Below are 19291 nucleotides of genomic sequence, written 5' to 3' on the forward strand. Positions count from 1 at the left end.
ATCCGTGTTCTGCAGCTCCACAATACTACTCCAAATAACTTTGGTCCAAATTAATTTTTTTAAGCTGAAGACAAGGTGATTTAAACAAACACTTACATATTAAATATATCTGAATATTAGCTTAGCATGTGAGACCTCCTGCTTCATTTCCACCTCTACCCTCAGGTAGAGTTAATTATACTAAAAAGTAAAATGAAATCACTACGTTTTGAGTTGATTTTATCCACACGCTTAAATGAGCTGGGATTCACAAGTCAGCTGTAGCGTCTCTGAACAACACCGGTTTTAATTTCAGAAAAGTTTTATTTGCTAAATCAAAAGTAAAACAAACCTGCAGCGCTAGAAAGCGAGCTTTCAGCCAATACACCCGAGTGACAAACTCCATCCAGCCTTCCTCAAATAAATCTCGCTGTGAGGATGCAAATGAGAGCTGCAACAGGTCTCCCAAAAAATGAGTTCCTGGGAAGTCAGGGCCAAACTTTCCGTTCACAGAGGCAGCAGGGCAATTTCGTGGAGAAACTGCAAATCAGTTAATTACATTTTATCGTAAAGTTACTAGCATCCCATGAAAAGAGTCCCACATACTAGTATTTCAAAAGTACTGATCTACTTTAAGGCAAACAATGATAGACCAACAAAATACAGATCTGAAAAATATTCATTAAGAAAAAATAGCTCCAAAATCCAATGAATTCCTGGAAACATTTCTTCATATACCTTGAGTGTTTCTAGAGTCTGAAGAAAGTAACATGCAGGTCTCACCTGTAGAGCTCTTCCCTTTTGTCAGTAGCCACTGATCTAATTGCAGTTCCATGCAAGAAAGGCTCATCAACATCATATCCTTCAGAAAAAGTATGGAGATATCAAAAAAGAGTATAAAGGAAGAAATACATTAAAATAAGAATAAAATATAACACCACTAAATTTGTAATTTACTTCAAAGAAAACCTTCAACTTGGTATTTCTATTCCCAAGCTATAACTAGTCCTTCCTCTGTCTAAAGGTATGTAATAGCATTTACAAATCAACAGGTATAAAACAAAACAATACTCAGAAGGAGCATTAAAAAGAAATAAAAATCCCAGCTCATAAAAGAAGGTAGGTCTTTACAGATTGCCTCATGTCATAAAAGAAGGTAGCCAGAACAGCATTGCCTCGTGTCAGAAAAAAGTGACATCCTTATTTTTTCATCTGGCTGAAATAAAACTATATTAATTGCCATAATCATGCTAAAAGCATGTTTCCAGAATATAGTAAAGTACTGATATTTGAGAAATAAAAAGTCTTATCTATATCCTATCATTTTTTTAGTATTTATCTCCACGGGACTGAGTATGTACTTTAGCCTTATCAGCTTATTAATGCCTCCTGGATAAAGTTCAGGAGTATATCAAAAAATCACATCACCGTGGATCTCTGCCAGGTAGTTTTGTTCAGTGAAGAATATACTATTCTCTAATTAAACTCATAGGAATAAGGGCTACAGGTCCAGCTGTAAAAAACAAGTGCTTGTGAAAAGATTCAAAAGTTCCATACACATCACCACAGTAGCCCTTTACAATCTTAAAAACCAAAATCTGTTACACTCAGGACAGCTTGCAGAACAAGTTTAAAATAAATTCAAGGATGAAAAAGAATTGACAAGCACAAGGACAGTGTCTTTTAATCATATAGCTACAAAGTCTTGACTTTCTAAATTTTACATACAAGCAAGCAGTTATGCAGTCATAATGAGAACCAAGGGAATACATTTATAAATATATTTACCTTTGTTTAAAAAGGATATGCATACATGAAAAATATACATAAATACAGAAGTCACAGGATGTATAAAAAAATCTGCTACATGGCAATGTGTTTGTTTGTTTTGTAAACTAAGTCAATGGAACATAGTTTTCAGAATTCATTTTTCATTTGCAAAAAAGTAGAAACACTGTTGATCCAAAAAAAATAAAGACAAATAACTTTCCAAATGAATGCACACTGCTAACATTGAAAAGATAACATAGGCAGGCTCAGTGGACAAGAAGTATCAGTACTGGGTTTTTTAATTCAAGAAGTACCACCTTGTGTCACTAAGCTGGTTTATCGTTAATTTAATGAACTTAGCATTTTTTCTATTTGCATTTGTGAAATCTACAGGTAATAAAATGGTGCCACTGCGGGGGGTGGGGTTGTTTTTGGTCTTGGGTTTTTTTAACTGTGAATTGCAGGTTATTTTAACTAAACTGTATTTACCCTATTTAGAGCAGAAATGCTGACCCTCAATCAGCCCATGTGAACAAGGAAGCTTCTCTACTCACCTGATGACAAAATAAAACTTTGTGTCACGTCAGAAGCAAAGGGAGGGAAGAAAAAGCAACAACAGAGTAAAGGAGTAAAATATACTTACGCCTACAGTATTTGTATTACATCTATATGCACATGTGCATCTATACCCACACGTACCACGTACAAGGTGCACCTGCAGACAGCGTCTTCAGGAGCCCCGGAGCAAACAGCCCCGCAAGCTGCAGGACACCACAGTTTAGGGAAGGTGCAGCCGCCAGGACGAGGGGCTCCCCAGACAGAGCTAAGCAAAACCTGCGTCTAACCGCTGGATTCCAGCTGGCTACTTCTGGTACACAGAGCGCGACACGGCAGCAAACAGAAGGTTAAGGAAAAGCGTTTCATTACCTTGATATGCTGATTACTTGAGTCCCTCAGTAATGGATTGGGAAGACTACTACTGTGCTTTCTCCAGCTGTTATAGATACTAAGGACCACCTCACACAAGCCAGGAGGCCACTTCACTAGGAACTTTTGACTGATGACTTTCAGGTATCTCATCATCAGCTCCAAGATCCCACCATTGTTCAGGTTATCCAGCAGAAATTCATGAACATCCTGTTTTTCTAGAAAGCAGATAAACACAAGCCATAAGTGTTTAAGGTCAAGGCAGACCATAACTTGAAACAAATAAGTTTCAACAGTGTTTATGCACTAATCTTGCAGCAGTTCTCCTGTGCTGCATACATACAGAATTAAGCTACTGTATTCCAATCTGCTTAAATGCAAAACTCCACATAACAGAGCTCTTGCACACAGTAATTAAGCAGTTCCAAGACTTTAAAAAAAAAAAAAAAAATCACACCTGTTACCAACTGAGATATTCTATGCCATAAATTATACTTTTAAAAATAACATCTACTGCTTATCTTCTAGATAGGACAAAACACAGAAAATAAAGCCTATAAATAGAAGAAACAACAGAGAAAGAGTAGGGGTTATAATGAGATCTTTACCAGATTCCATAAATGTTGTAGAATCAAATGACATTCTATGTGGTCCAACATGCTGGAAATTCTCCTCTTTGATCTCTGACTGCACCTCATAGTTATTGAAAGGGTCCTCCTCCTCCTCTGGATCCAATTTCCTTAATCTGTGTGAAAGGGGGGCAAAAACCACGATATCAACAAAATCCTCATTCATTCTTTCACTAGTAAGTGAAACCCAAACATGGCATGTTGTGCATATTTTAACACTGAAAGTACATCAACCGAAGCAAATTCAGAGATTTACATCCAGTTCCCACACTTTGTCCAAACCAAGACTACCATGTTTATTTTACCCATTTTGACATCTGTATTGTCCTCTAATTCAGTTTCACATTAATAAAAGCTTTCTTATTTTTCAATTAGATTTTAGTAATTTTCACTAAGAACAGTTTTATTAGAGTTATGAGAAGACAATGCATCATATCTGCTTCAAAAAATAAGATGTGTCTAGTGGTTTTAAGATCGGGACATATCAATCAAACAAGACTTCCTCTACTTAGCTCTTGATATTCTTATACTGAAAGTTATTGCTGTACAGTACCTGGAAGGAAGAAATTTCACCAACAGCTCTTGAAAGTCAACCTTCTCCTCTTTTTTACACTTGGTGTTCCGGACTCTAGCAGATCTCCTTTTTGCCGTTTCACCACTATCTTCTGTAATTCTTCTTCGCTTCACACCTTTCTTAGATTTATCACCTGCAGATATGTCACCTAGAAACAGAATTTAAAACAAACAAACAAAAGATACTGTCAGGCTAAATTGTCAAACAAATTACCAAAAAAAAGTTTTTTGTGGCTAACACTTTTATTCTACAGCAACACTTGAGATTCATTGGTTTCCTTCTGAAGGCAAAGCCAAAAATTTAAAAATCATTTTTAAAAAACATCACTTTAATATAAACTGGCTATGGCATTTTGCATGAAAACACTGGTCTGAGGCAAGAAGCAGACTTACTGAAAACTCTGCATTTCATTATTCATTAGAATTCATTATTTTAGTCTTCAATAAGTTTCCAAAATGGGAATTAGAAGAGTCTGCCTTTAACTCCAGAAACACCTGTAAACTCCCACGAATATGAACAAAATACTGATAACTCCTTGATAGTTTTAGATATGCAAATACAGCTACAGTATAAAATATTCAACTTCTTGCTACAGATTTCAAATAAATATAGCTGACAACTTGGTTCTCTCAGGTTCTTAAAGTTACACATGAGCAGAAGAATAATCCAGTCATCTTTGTCTGTAACAGCTCATTCATTCTAAGGAGCTCAAGACTCTTCACAACATTAAAAGCTTGATAAGCATCACTGCTGGAACCGAGTCATGAGGCTTCCAATCTCAAAGACTGAAAAACTGAAGTATGAGTCAACAGCACAAAACCAGAAGAGGTTAGATACTCCTGCACTGGAGTAACAATCAACAACAAATCGACCTGACTCTCACTTCTGTTAGATAGGAAAGTAAGTCCACTGGTCCTATGTCTTAGTCAGGAATCATTGATTTTCCAACAGTTTACGTGGCCTTCCTTTTCCGATGTGAAGAGCTAATAGAACTTAATTTCACAGAGCTCAACTTCACTTTTTCTACCAGATGTTATACATACGCTGAAAAGGTTCTGAACCCACCAACACACAGTTTAAAGACAGCATTTCCCAAAGAATTCTGTACTGCTTTTAACACCCAGGTAAGCAGGGAAAGATATCTTGAATCTTAGACTGAAGTACCTTGCTCACCTACAGCAGCTCCTGGTTCCAAGGAATTCTGACTGTGACTGGGAAAGTTGGGTGTCGTTGGAGTATAAGGTAATACAGGATCTGGCATTGTCACCACGGGATTAGTGGTGACAGGAGTTGGCTGAATAACACTGACAGGAGTAGAGGTAGGAGAAAGAACCAAATGCTGAACTGGGTCTCGGTATTCCGAGAGATCAATTCTCTTTCCCAGACTGGGTCGAGGAGGATCACACGTTGTGAGGTGGTGATACATGGCAAGTAAAGCTTCTCCTAAACACTTCCACCTGCATGCGGAAACACAACGGCATCACAACTTCATCAATTCTTGTCACATTATTTTCTAAATTATATTTACAGACCTAACATTGTTTTTCTCCAGTAGCCTAGAGGTAACAGCAGCAGCTTTTCAGTGGGAGAGGGATACACATTGGAGTGTCAAAATGTGTCCCACAACTAGAAAAGCTGAAGAATCTCTTATTTCCTGTCATACGGACCATTGACAATTTCAGGACTGGAACAGAGGTCCTTAGGAGCTTTCCTTCTAGAATACACCACTTTTAGAAAAACAAGAATAAAATGCGGCAGCAGGCATAAGTTTTCAGAGGAAACCGGTGAGTTGGTTGCAGTAGGAAGGAAATGGGAGTCAATAATGTGCCTAACCTCAAAAAAATGTCTCTAACAAAAAAAGGCCTAGGCAGTAGTTGCTGAGGAAATTATTCTACACTGAGCCCTAAAGAAAATAGTGTCAAAGGAACCATTTTCAGGTTTTGCATTCAATCAACAATAAAAAAACCCCTCACCCTTATCCACAAGTACAAGCAACTTCTCTGCAATAGGATCTATGTGCAGAGTCCCTTACTATGCCAGAAAAATATGTGCAATTAAAACAACAAACCAAAACTGAATCCTTTGTGCCTTAATAGAGACATACGTAACAACTTACTAGTATGCTTAGTAACAACTTATTAGTACGCTTATATCTTGCTGCAGATGAAGAACTGTAATTTGTTTCTGAGTTTCCATTATCCCAACAGTAAAAACAGTTTTTAAAAAGCTAAACTTACTTTGAAGATCATATACAAACTAGTCCTATGTGAAAAATCCAATAACACAGTTGGAATGGCTGCCAAATCATTCTTAGTTAAGATACTTATTTTTTTTACATCACTGGTTTTAATTCAAAGGTTGAAAACTGATAGATATGAGGTTTATGCTAAAAATCATAAGCACCCCAAACCAGCCTATAAACTCACAAAATATGAAAACACTGGGGGGTTTTTTGTTTGTCTCTACAAGTAAAAAAAGTGTTCTGAAGAAACTGGAAGTGCAACAGAGTGTCAGTATAAGCGGCTTCAGAGGAACCTTTTAAAAGAGAAAATACAGACGTACGTGAAAAAGGGAATTGGCTGGATCAGTTTGAGGTCTGGTTCTCTGTCACGCACTAGCAAAGCTTGTCTTTTCCTACGTAATTCCATTGCCTCATCTATGATTCTTCCTGTTTCAGCTGCACTCACATTTACATTATGGATAGACATGTCACTAAGAAATAGTAAGAAATGAAGACAAGTTAAAGCATTTGTTGGTTGGTTTTGTTTTGGTTTTTGCTTTTTTTTTTTAAAAAAAAACCTAGGGAGATTCATTTGATCTCTTCCTATAATGTAACAAAAATAAAGTTAAAACAAGCATTCACATAACATTATTTTACAAACTTTATAGCATGCATATAGAAGTGTTCACCATCCAAAATCTTTGTTCTGCCTTAAAAATTAACAGATAAAGGAAGATAGTTCTATTTTCCAAACACCAAGAAGTAAAAGGAAAGCGGGAGGTTTTGTTTTCTTTCTGGTTCAGAAGTTTATGATTCAGAAAAAAATTGTATGGCTGAGAAATTCCTTTCATTCCACAGTGCTATTTTGAGGAATTCATGTCATCACAATTAAAATTTGCAGTTGAAAATTGTCTTGCTTAGTCTGAGTCTACAAATGAATCTTCGAAAGTGAAAAATAATCCACTTTTTCAGAGATGTCACAATCCAGAAACAAAAAACAAGTGGCTAAAAGCCCTGGCTTAATTCAGCATGTAACTCATTTTAAGAGCCAGACATGGTAGATTAATAAATCAAGAGTCTCTATGACTGAACAGGACTTTCTGTTAAAGGTCTACTGCTATACATAGAATCCCAGAGCCTTAAAATTTAAGTTATCCTTTCTCTTCTACATCTTCTAAGTACTCTATATTTTCACACTTTAGATGTTAGAGTAGTCTAAAACATTAAACACATTTTTGACTGATTTATTGCATAACTTAAGGATGCACACTAGGATGCATGTTCCACTTCCATTTACCACATATAGCTTGTATAGGGTACTGGTGTTATCTGCACATGCAGCAATTACTGTATTCCATGAGAGTGAACTATAATTAAACTAAAAACTTAACTTCTTTCTTGAATTCTGCTGACCATCACAGCAACATATTACAGTACCAGAAGGAGCTCTGACACTGAATGGTCAGTTAACTTAGAACCTGTAAATTTTACAGGCCCTTACTTTCTTTCCCCACTTTCCTCCTACCCACTCATACTGTAAAATCCACACAGGAAGAGACAGTCTACTTTACAGAGCTACATGACACCAAACTTTCAGTAAAAGCCTTACATACTGCAATAAAAAAGAAGTAATAATAAAGGACTAAAATCTCAAACATGGTATTTTCAGAGTTGCAGTTGTCTAGAAGCTTAATAAACTAAGAATCTCTGTATCTTGGGTACTAATGAAACACACAAAGTCTTCTGACTATTCATTTGTCAATAAAAATCAGTAAGACTACCTAAAATGTACCAATATGGGAAAATTATATCAAGTCCCAAATTTGTAACTGCTTGGAAAAGCACTAATGCATGTGTGGAGGGTGTTTGGTTTGGGGGGGTGGGATGGGGTGGTGATGGCGTGTTTTGTTTTGTTTTGTTAATTAGGAAAAGAAAACTAAACTGAATGCTGCAGATAACAGCTACAAATAAAATAAAGGAAGAGGACTACAAGAGATCTAGGAATGAAAATAAGTGAGCAGCAGCAAATGGGTTTTTGCCTCTTTCTATCTCAATTTCTATCTATCAATTACTGAAGAACATTCTGCCAGCTGCACCAACACGTAACGTTGATTCGTTGTTTAGAAGGCAGGTCTGCAAGATACTGTTATAGCTTAAAGCACTGTATCTCACCAGCTTTTCTGAACTACCCCGACCCCAAAATTTACACTCCAAACGCAGTATATACTACAAGATGACATTCACCATTTGAGGAACATCCTTAAGGAATCCTTCCGGAGGCAAGGCTGCTCCTCAAAGATCTTCTCCTTCAGAACCAATCCTTTGCTATACAGACAGTCTTTTTCCAGAGCTTTACAGATAAAGTACAAACACGCTGACAGAGAAATAGAAATTGAATGGTCAATCGCTACTTCGCTTCATGCAAAAGCTCCCATTTCTGGGCTTCATATACACCACTGAATTCCAACTAAATATGACATTTACATAAATTAGACCAGTACCTTTGAAACATGACAAATAATTACATGCATACAGTTAAAGCAACCTATTACGTCTTCCCAAATATTATATCCAGGAAAAGCATATCATTAATTTTGTTTAAACAATGTTTGTATTACATCTTTTATTTACTTTCAAGACTCCATTCCTGCACAAAAGAAATGAGATTCATAAAGCAGAATCACAATCATTTACCATTTTCATTTTATCCAACGTCTTAACTGCAGATTCCACTCGTGTAACAACCAATGTATCCCACCAGCTTTTTGCTTGTGTGGGCAATAACGCAAAGATAATTAGGACCATTCCAGTGGGACAAACCTAAGAGATCAGATTCAACACTTCTGCCGTCTTGCAGCTTCTCTCCTAAACTTCCTTTGAATTGGTTCATCCACTTCACCACTGGATATTACTCAAGTTTACAATCTTAGGGTCAGTTGTATCAACTGCTGTAACTACAATGAACCATCCTAGGCCATGAACCAGACTGTAGTTTTATACCCAAATCCTGGAACTATGTAGCTGGAAATTACTAGAAAGACAAAACCAGCACACATTGAAAGGCAAGAGAACAGTCTACAGAGAAACTTCTTGCAGAGGCCCTGATCTAAGTAAGACCGACAGCATTTATTTTTGGGGCAACCAGAACTGACACAAACCATCATAGTTTATTGTGAAATAAAAAAACCTCTATCGTGAAGTGAAAGTCTCTGTCATACCCTAACATACTGCTTATGCAAGATACACTTTTCTCCTACACAACTGCATCATTACAATTTTTTATTGATGTGTAAAATTACACATCTTGAGATTTTTTTTTTTGGGTGTACTGTACTTACTTGTGTAGTCACTGAGTGTGTACAAGATTGTGATAAGGTTATCTAAACACGGCCAGTGATCTGGATTACACCTGAGACCTTCTTCAAAAGCATGACGAGCCAAAGGTAGGCGGATTAGTTTTATTGCCACATGACCAATTTTATACCATAGGTTGACATCAGTAGAGTCTAGCATTACAGCCTAGAAAGCATAACAAAAAACATTATTCACATTTTAGACATGCATATCCCCTTGTCTACGTGGATTTGCACTGCTTTAGTTTTCAGCAGGGTCACTACTGATTTGGGGACTGAACAGCGGACCAGTTATATCACACATAATGTCAGAACGTACCCAGACTTCAGACATACATTCAAATGATGTATGCTGAAAGGTCTACGTGTCTATATTTTGGCAAATTTTTGCCAACACTGCCAACAACAAGGCTTCAGTGTTTTATTTCAGCTGTACTGTACCTCCAAATAAAACTCCATGGCTGTCTCTAAGTCATCCCGTTGTGCTGCCAGTTGTGCTAGGTTTTTATAGGTGGAATATTTTAACATTAAGCCTGGATGTTTCAGCCCTTCTTTCTCATCACCAGAAAGAACTGCCTATAAGTGATAAAACAAATGCAACATGGGCATTAGGAATTAGACAAGTAAAAAGAATAGCAAACTTGCCAATTGATAACACTGACATTTCAAATTAGCCAATAAGAAATTAAATAATACAAAATATAATAAAAATAGTTTCTAGAGTTTCATTCTCTAGAGATCACTGACCTCTCGCAGAAGACGAATCTCAAGCAGCTCATGATAAGCTTTAGCAGACTCTTCAAATCGGTCATGTTTCTGAAGATCCAAAGCTTTGTGGTACAAAGCAAAAGCTTCTGCTTCCTGTGGTTTAAAAATCAGAACCTATTCTGTAGGGCAACTTTATTAAATATGCTTATTACAGTACATTTATGTTTATCATGAATATCGCTGGTTTCACACTTTTAATACTTTCTGCTATACAGCAGTCCACATCCAGACTGTAGAGCAGAACATCAGCCTTACTGACCTCATATAACTCATTTGAGTGAAGTTTTAGCTTGCTGAAGGAGGGTTCAAGATATAAGAGCAACACAACTCTCTTAAAAACAAAAAAGTGTGGTTGAACAATCCCTGCAACAAGAGAGGACAAACACCCATCAAGACAAAACCTCATTAAGAAAACTGCGTTTACTTACTTGAGCTTCCTTTGTCTGTGTCTTATGACTTTTGAAGGTACCTTCGTAGTCATCCTCGATTGTGGAGCTCGCATTCAGTGCTGCAATTCGAATCTAGAATGACAGTCGAGATGGCGACAAGAAATGTTACATCTGCAGGTGTCCCAGTTTCCCCTGCAAACCAATTTTTTCTCATTTTTTACTTTACTTGGTAAATGGAAAATTCTGAGCGATCCCTACATAAAGTTACAGTACTGTAATGAATTTACTCATCACTAATTGTAAATAATAAAATAACAAAACAATTTCCCCCTGAAATCAGCTGAAAAAACCCAAAATTTCAAGTGCCTTGCAAGCAACACCTTCCCTAGAACAGACATGTGTTCTTGCAAGCAACAGCTCCTCACTGTAAGTTGAGTTTTTTCAAATTCTTAAATTTACAAATAACCACAATCGCTCCAAAACCAACGTTCACATTATATCAATTTATTCTTAGTCCTGGGAAAACAGAAAATTTTCAGTTTTATTTATACCAAAACATCTCAAAAACCATCCCAATATGCCCTTACCATGTTCACAGCTCTTCACACTGTCTTTCTCCAGGATTAGGAGGAAGAGCCCAACACAAACAGGTCTGGAAAGCAAACAGGATTAGAGTATTTAGTCCATAAAGAATGTATTCAGAAGTAAGACAGGCTGGGAATACTTTAATCAATAACCAATTAACTGTCCCATGTCACAATCACCCCATGCCCTACCACATAGGAACAATAACATTAAAGCTAATTTTAACCAGAGACAGAGCATAAAATATGCAATTAAGCAGGTTCATTACTTCAGGATGGCTTTCAAGACTCTATTCCTGGTGGTGAGGGTGGATTGGAAGTACTGGCAATGTAATCACAGCTATAAGGTCAGTCAGTCACTGTATAATATTTAATGAACATACATTATATTAACAAGAATCCCTCTAGTGACAAAAGCTAAAACCAGAAAAGGCTTCTTGAATACTCATACATTTTACGAGCATGAATCATTATAGCTTATGAGTTTATCTTCAGTTCCATAATTTTTTTCTAAAGTTTTCCTGCACCTTTTATCTATAGCACGAACCAGAGTGCTCTCTCACGTCTAGAAATCACAGCACTTATGGATATTTATGGAACAGGAAAGGAAATAAAATGGCAGGTTATCTGTGTCAGACTGACTTTGCAGCAGGCCTTAGCGGCTAGTCCATCCATTGCTCAAAATACTGTCTGTGCCTGGAAGTTCCTCTGATTGAAAATGTTTTCATTACTGCTATCACAGTAGATAGAACAGAACCAGTGTTTATAACACAGTTACCTTTTCTGAGCATTTTGACCAACTTCTACAGACCATCTCTAATGCAAAAGCAAGTTATAGCTACTGCATGTGCCCTTAGATCTACTAGATGTAGGCAAACAAAAGAAACCAAACTTTTACTAAGTAGCATTTCTTCATTCTGAAGGAAGGATACAAATATTGCCAGTCTTTTTACCACTGATAAGGTTTAAAGGGGAAAATACACATTTATAATCTGTAAGGCATTTTTCCTCATAACTAAACCCGTAATTTATATTCTATTAACTACTTGAAACATTATGTTAGTAAAGGCAAAAAATATGAAAAAGTTCTGTGCTGCTTTTCTAGAAAAGTTTCACTGCTACGTGACAAAACCTTCCCACCAATTCAAACAAAAAGATGACACATGCAAGACAAGCTAAAAACAGTCTTTAATACTGGAGATCACATTAATAGAAGAGTAAGTCCAGAATTAACCACAGCAGGAAGCAGTGGGAGTTTTGAACTATAAGCTGAATTAACTCATACATCATCATGATTAGTTCTGCATGTAGAGAAAATAATGCTTTGACAGGAATTTCATCCATTCAGCAATGACATTTTGCTTGCCCATGCACCGCTTACTTTCCTCGCTTGCAGCTAAATCAGACTGACAGCTGCACAGCAATAAAACATTTTTAAGTCACTAAACAAATATTAATAAAACCTCAAATCCCTTTCAAGACAAGGATTCCTTGTCTACTTTGCATACAGTGAAAATATATTGCATAGAGATTAATGGTTATCTCTTACAGAACTATTGAACGCCCCAGGTTTTGACAGAAAATGCAGATGTTTATGACACCTAAACAAATAAGACTGTATGATCCCAAATCTATTAAGTATTTAAATGGAGTGTTTTTAAGTTCACTTACAAATATGCCTATATTCGGAAATATGCTCGAGTCTTTTGCTGAATCTACACAATCTTGCCCAAGGCGGCAGAGGACGTCAACAGGAGAGAGGCTCCAGTCAATAGTTTACTTCCATGGTTAGACTGCCAGTGCAACTGCAACCACAGAAAAGGTGGGGAAACAATTTTCATTCTACTTTTTATTTATAGAGTAAGTTTGCAACAAGTATTTAGCACCTCTCCTCTCTGGTGTTCACAAGGTGAGTGAGCATAACCGAACAGAACAGTGTTCTGTTGAACAACAGGACAAGGCTACTGCCTCTACACAGCTTTTACACTGGTCTGTCAGGCAGGTGGGGGGGGTTCTTTCATTTTTCTTAAAACCAGACACTGTACGTGCCTGCAAACCTAACCGTGGACTGAGTTACAACAGTGTCATAACAGCCAGGAATTCGGTATGTCACCACAAGCACTTTCAGAGGACTATAGCTATATCAATCAGGTAGGAAAAAAAAAAGAATTAGTCTTTAATATAAAGTATTACAAACCAGTTTGTTTTTTTTTCAGTTACAAATGTGCCTTAGCTATAAATCTGTGGCTATGACAGGTGAGCACATCCTCAACAGGCAACAACATTTCTTTAAAGCCTTTTCCCTTCAAAATCTTGCCTCCTTCCACCGTAGTAGTTCAGTAAAAATTTCAAATGTCAGCTTTTGTTCTCAGAGGTTGTGATTCTCGACTTCAAAATAAGAAACAAAGGGAGTGACTTGGGCTTTCCTGGCTTTTGCTGTTAGTGCTGCACTCGGGATCCATACACTGCAAATACACGTTTATTTAAAAACAAAACCACTTGATTTTTGGTTTTGGTTTGGGTTTTTGTTTTTTTCACATTGCAAAGATCACCTCCGCCATATTTTAGCAAAAGCCGGTTTTACCGAAATACGGTCACTTTCCGCAAAGAGGAGCGGGGCCACCTCTCCCGCTGCTCGCCAGGCTCCACTTCCCCGAGGGCGGCACAAAGGGCCGGGAGGGGGCGAGGGAGGGAGGGAGCCCACGTCTACCTCTGCCAGCCGCTCCGTGGAGGGGAGCAGGCGAGGCCCCGCCGCCTCGGGCCGGACTCTCGCAGCGCTCCCCGGCGGGCCGCGCACGGCAGGGGCAGGGCCCGGGCCCCGCAGCCCCTCAGGCCCCGCAGGGCCGGGGCGGCCGGGACACTCACCTCGCAGGGCCGCCCCCGGGATGCCGGCGCTGCTCCCGGCCGGCGGGGCGGGGCGGGGCGGGGCGCGGCCGCCGCGGGGCTCCCGGCGCAGCTCCCTCGGGCGAGCGGCGACTCCCCGGGGACGCGGCCTCACCGGCAGTCTCCACGGCAACCTCCTCCGGACCCCCGGCGCCCCGCGCGCCAATAAGGAGGTTGCTCATTGGCCGAGCCGTTGTTCCTCAGACAGCCAATGGGAGCGCTGGGCACAGGGAGGCGGGAAGGGGCGGGCGGGGCCGAGGCTGGGGGAGGCCGAGGCTGGGGGAGGCCGAGGCTGGGGGAGGCCGAGGCCTCTGGCTGTGCGGGGTGTGTGCGCGCAAAAGCTTCACTAAACCGCGGGTGCCCCTTCCAGCGCGATGGGGAGTCACCCCGGAGTCGCTGGTTTTCCCCAGCGCTTGCGGCGGTGCTCGCTGGAGGGGGAACGCGCTGTCCTGCCCGGGGGAGGTGGGTCTGTGCGATGGCGGCAGCACGGCGTGAGGCCAACGGTCACTGCCGCCGCTCCTGGGGGAAGTAATGTTTGAATGTCAGGGGATCATATTGAGCGAGTCTTGAAGAGGAGCTGTGCCATCCCAGCCCTACGCACGCTCTCCCGGAGCAGGCGCCGTGTCGGGACACCTCTGCGAGGACACCGACAAGGGCGTGCTCGGGCCTTGCTCCATCTGTGCGATGTAACCACGTGTTTAAAGCCACCTCTTGTTACAGCGGGCCACGTCACACGGATGAAGTTAAGGTTGTGCTCAAGTGTTTCCCTGAACGGGCACTTAGCACTGTAAGGAAGAGTCCTCTTCGTCCCAAATGTATGAACTCAAGGGTCCCGTTTCCAGGAGGAAATAATGCCCACCTTTCCATCATGACACACCAAGAACAGGCTTGCTGTTAACAGCAGCATCTCACTGTTGCGCTTGGTGAATATCTGCCAAGCCTATCGTGATTCTGTAACATTTTTCTGTCAGCAGTGCCCTTCAGCGTGCTCAGGGCCTCACTGCTCCTCTCTTGTGTAAATACACAGACAGATTGTCCCCACTTCAAATGCTTGAAGCTAGGAAATGGTTACACAGTGTTCAAATCGGGTCATTACCTTTGAATTTGCAAACATGCCCACACAGAGTTCTCAAACAAACCAACAGAGGCCATTCCTGGGAGCAGAAATACTAATCAATCTTAGGAGGCTGGTAAAAAGACCTACTGTAGCTGGAAGATACTAAATGCAGGTATCAGACAGGCTTCTTACCATGGAAGAGGGACAATCTGCACATAGCATTCCAGTCAAAGGGATTTTATAACATTATTGCTGAGCCCTACATAAGGGTGGTATACCTGATTTTCTCCAACTAGGAAACACAAGTATGAGAAAATGTTTCCTGCTTCTGTTGGCTTCTCTGTGTGTGCTCTAGGGTGGGTTTCAGGGGGCTGTATAACGCCTTTGCAGGGTATCCTTCTCGAGCACCAACACATTGTATGGACCTACTCTAACATTAGCTCCATGGAGGAAAAACAGGCCATCTCTTCAGATCAACATGAACATAAAAAGTATATTCAGCACCAGCAGTTTATGAAGGAAAACAGCCAGCCGCAGTCTCCTAGGATCCTCAGAATCTCATTCTGTGCTGACAATCCCCAGCACTAAAAAAGTATCAATTGGCTCAGACCAAGGCACAAACAACTCATAACCAAATGATCAATCCTTTGATTACTATTTTAACTGCTCTTATAAAAGAAAGCTCAAAGTCCATGAACCATAAAGTTCTCAAGATGGTCCTTGACCTAGGCTTTTGCCGTGATTTTGCATTATTCTAGGACATTTTGTCAGATACACCAGAACACAGACACAACATGGAAATGGGTGGGAAAGTCATACTGAGGACTCATTTTATTCAGGCATCTTTCCATGGCATACTCTTTTCCAAGCTTTCCCTCTCCTTCCTTCCCTCTTCCTCCTGAGCTATGCAATGCTGCTTCAGCTGTGTCCAGCTCTGGGGCCCCCAACATAAGAAAGACACGGACCTGCTTGAGCGGGTTGTGAAACTTGAGTTTCAAAAACTTTTAGTTGACAAGACCTCTCGAGAAAGTGCAGGGACCTGGGTAGCCATGATACCTGTCTCCAAGCACTAAGACCTACAAAACCCCAACGTTGTAAGCCAAAAAACTGACACTTATCAAAAAAGGCTTTGATAAGTTTTATTAACCAGATAAGGTGTAAGCCCCACTCTTGCCTGCCTGGTACATAAATTTGTGTTTGGTATTATATTCCTGACAGATTTTTCAAACATAGATGTTTATGCTGCATAGGGAACAACCAACTTCAAACAGTAATTAGAAGGAATACTTTTTACTATCTTGAGACCTCAAGTCATAAACAAACGAAGCTCCAATCAGAATGGCAAAGGAGCGCAGAGGCAACCTTCAGCCTTGCGTTCCCATGGACCCCCGTGTCCCAAGGGCGTGCTCTCAGTTCCTCCGAGCTCCGCCTGGGACCTGACCAAGTCACAAAGTGGAAACTGATAAATGCTTTAGTTATCAGCGGAAGGCAGAGAAAACTCTATACATAAAAAGTACCGTGCTTTGGTTTTAATAAAATGCCATGTGTATTCCAGTTACAATGTGAGGGAGCATATGGGTCCTAAAAACCCAAAACACTTCCCCGCAGGGACAGTGAGCTGAGAACACCAGCCACAGAACATACTGAGATGCTGCATCGTCCTAAAACTCCCTGTAACAGCGGAGTGAGGAAAAGTATTTTGAACAACTGGGTGAATAACAGGAATTAAAGCTGGCAGTAGCAGAACCTTCAAAGTATTTTCCTGTGGCACAGCACAATTCTTCACAAGTGACTCCCTCCTCTACATGCTGCCATCAGCACACAAACATTCAGCCATGAAAATCTTGTGGACAAATAACACCTTGTAGGAGCAGCCACCGGGGGTGGCAACGGTAGAGCACAGAGCAGAAGATCTGACATGAGCCTTAAATAAGCTGTGATATAAATGCATAAACTTCCCTTCCAATAATCACATCCCTTTCCAGAAAGGGCTTTTGGGGAGCTTGGAAAGAGAATTTGACTTAGCCAGCCTGGGACCCTTCTGCTGCCACAGAGAAACAGAACGAAGGATCTTTTTGCCTTGTAAAGTACGAGGAAATCTGGATGAACCCAAGAACCTCTCTGGTTCTCAATAAAACTAAACGCGTTCTGGAATTAAAACTTTTTGCTGCCACAAGACAGCTTTGTCTAGGCCCATATATGGCCATCATGAGACTGCAATGGCTTAGCCATAGGCACTGGGAGAGCCTTTGGGCCGTGAGACAGGCTTGAGACCAAGACCTTGAACTATTTTAGTAAAATCAGTACAGATGTTTGCCCCACTCTTGAGCTTTGAGTGCAGAGGATGCAAAGACAAAAGTGAATCATACAGGTGAAGGTGCAGAGCTACACAGATTTGATCATAAGAAGAAACAAGTAGATAGAGCTGGTCATCTCCGGGTTGTCTTCATCACTGCTTTGTTCCAGTCGGCCACTCAAGGGATCACAGGAACGTCATGACTGTTCTGTTCTTGCCAATCTGCCAAGGCTCCAGTGGGTAAAAGCGGATGACAATCCTTTTTGCGTATAAGAGCAAAAATGAAGTGGATAGGAAATGTTATTTTATGATTAAATATTATCCCTGCCTGGCTTGCAACAAGGTAGAAAATCTGCACTAAGCTCTTGCTGGCTCACACTTCATGGTGTTAATTTAATAGAAGCAAAAATAAGCTGTGTATGGGCAGGGTACAAACAGGTGCCAGACTTCATCCACACAAACTGATAAGCAGACTGACTTTCAACACTGTTTATACGAGATACTTCTCCATTTCAGAAGGACACAAGCAGCTCATAATCTTGTCCGGTATTTACCCTGACAGCACCCAAGAGGCAGGGAAATGCTATTACTCTCCTCAGGGAATGATGGGGAAGAGGGGCAGAGAGGGACATGGCTTACCTTCAGGAACAGCCTTGTTCCGGCATTTGGCGTGGCGACCCCACTGCAAAGCTCCACCAATTCCCAGGGGGTTTTGCACCAGTTACACCAACTGGAACTACTCATCTTTAGAGAACAGTATTTCCCAGATTGTTCAACGAGTGCAAACCAGTCCATGGCTTTATCTGGACTTAAACTGCATCTCTAGGATTTGGTATCCAAGAGCACTTAATGTTTGCAATCCAGTCTTGGCTCTATATTACACCTTAATCTCACGGAGGACATGGGAACCTACACCATCATCGTCATCACTCTGAGCATCTTCCTGCACCTCTGCTTGCTGTGTTTGGTACACTCACACACTGCAGACCAGGCAGAAAAGGCACCCTCCTTCTCCCTCTCCTTCTCCCTCTCCTTCTCCCTCTCCTTCTCCCTCTCCTTCTCCCTCTCCTTCTCCCTCTCCTTCTCCCTCTCCTTCTCCCTCTCCCGGCCGCGGGGCTGGGCACGCTGTCCTCGCCCCTCAGGCCGAGGAGCTGCCGCGGCAGAGACCCCCGGGCCGGGCCCGCACTCACCGCTCGGGGCCGAGGCCCAGCTGCGCCGTCAGGACGTCGAAGAAGCGGGCGCTGTGCCGCTGGTTCTGCTCCGCCGAGCCCACCACGCCGATGGAGGAGACGAGCAGCTGGGCGCAGGGCTCGGCCGAGCCCGCCAGCACCATGGGCAGCCCGCTCCGCACCGTCACGTTCACCCGCTGCCGGCAGAGGCACCGTCAGGCCCCGCCGCCCCGGCCCCGCCGCCCCGGCCCCGCCGCCCCGGCCCCGCCGCCCCGGCCCCGCCGCCCCGGCCCCGCCGCCCCGGCCCCGCCGCCCCGGCCCCGCCGCCCCGGCCCGCGCTCACATCCGCCGGCTTGCCCAAGATGTCGGCGGCGGCGGCGCACAGCTCCTGGGCCAGCCCCGGCGGCAGCCGGCCGGCCGGCAGGCTGGTGTCCAGCTCCAGGAACGGCATGGCCCCGCGGCCCAGCGCAGCGCGGCCCCGCACGGCCTCACCCCGGCCCGGCTCCCGCTCCGCCCCCGCAGCGGCCCGGGCAGCGGAGACTCGGCGAGGGCGGGAGCCAGCGGCTGGGGCCTGGCACCAACCCCGCAGCTCCCGGGGCTGCCTGCAGCAACGCGGCGAGATCGTGCCCTTCCAGCCGCCCCTCGCCTCGCACCAGCCCCAGGCAGGGCTTTGGCTTTGGCTTTTCTCTGTT

General features: G+C 42.1%; 2 protein-coding genes across 2 annotated transcripts in view; both read right to left on the reverse strand.

Annotated features, from left to right (window-relative positions):
* The window catches only part of CABIN1 (calcineurin binding protein 1), a 119823-nt gene extending 104594 nt beyond the window's left edge, over positions 1–15229 (reverse strand). Inside the window, exons 1-14 of the mRNA XM_086474445.1 lie at positions 15174–15229; positions 14464–14596; positions 10650–10742; positions 10201–10314; positions 9895–10029; positions 9439–9619; positions 8345–8474; positions 6442–6591; positions 5044–5336; positions 3859–4027; positions 3285–3421; positions 2677–2894; positions 763–841; positions 332–519 (exon numbers count right to left, since the gene is read on the reverse strand). Of these exons, the coding sequence (XP_086330571.1) occupies positions 332–519; positions 763–841; positions 2677–2894; positions 3285–3421; positions 3859–4027; positions 5044–5336; positions 6442–6591; positions 8345–8474; positions 9439–9619; positions 9895–10029; positions 10201–10314; positions 10650–10742; positions 14464–14596; positions 15174–15229 (2076 nt within the window). The remainder of the gene's footprint in view (positions 1–331; positions 520–762; positions 842–2676; positions 2895–3284; positions 3422–3858; positions 4028–5043; positions 5337–6441; positions 6592–8344; positions 8475–9438; positions 9620–9894; positions 10030–10200; positions 10315–10649; positions 10743–14463; positions 14597–15173) is intronic.
* Positions 15230–17300: 2071 nt separating this feature from the next.
* LOC147414302 (D-dopachrome decarboxylase) lies at positions 17301–19050 on the reverse strand. The gene is made up of 3 exons (XM_086474294.1): positions 18943–19050; positions 18621–18796; positions 17301–17689 (listed from the first exon to the last, which is right to left on the reverse strand). Exons 1-3 carry the CDS (start codon positions 19048–19050, stop codon positions 17617–17619), a joined length of 357 nt encoding a protein of 118 aa, XP_086330420.1. The 3' UTR covers positions 17301–17616.
* Positions 19051–19291: the final 241 nt, after the last annotated feature.

This window comes from Leptosomus discolor, chromosome 16 (genome assembly GCF_034619465.1).
Source record: "Leptosomus discolor isolate bLepDis1 chromosome 16, bLepDis1.hap2, whole genome shotgun sequence".
Lineage (NCBI taxonomy): Eukaryota > Metazoa > Chordata > Aves > Leptosomiformes > Leptosomidae > Leptosomus > Leptosomus discolor.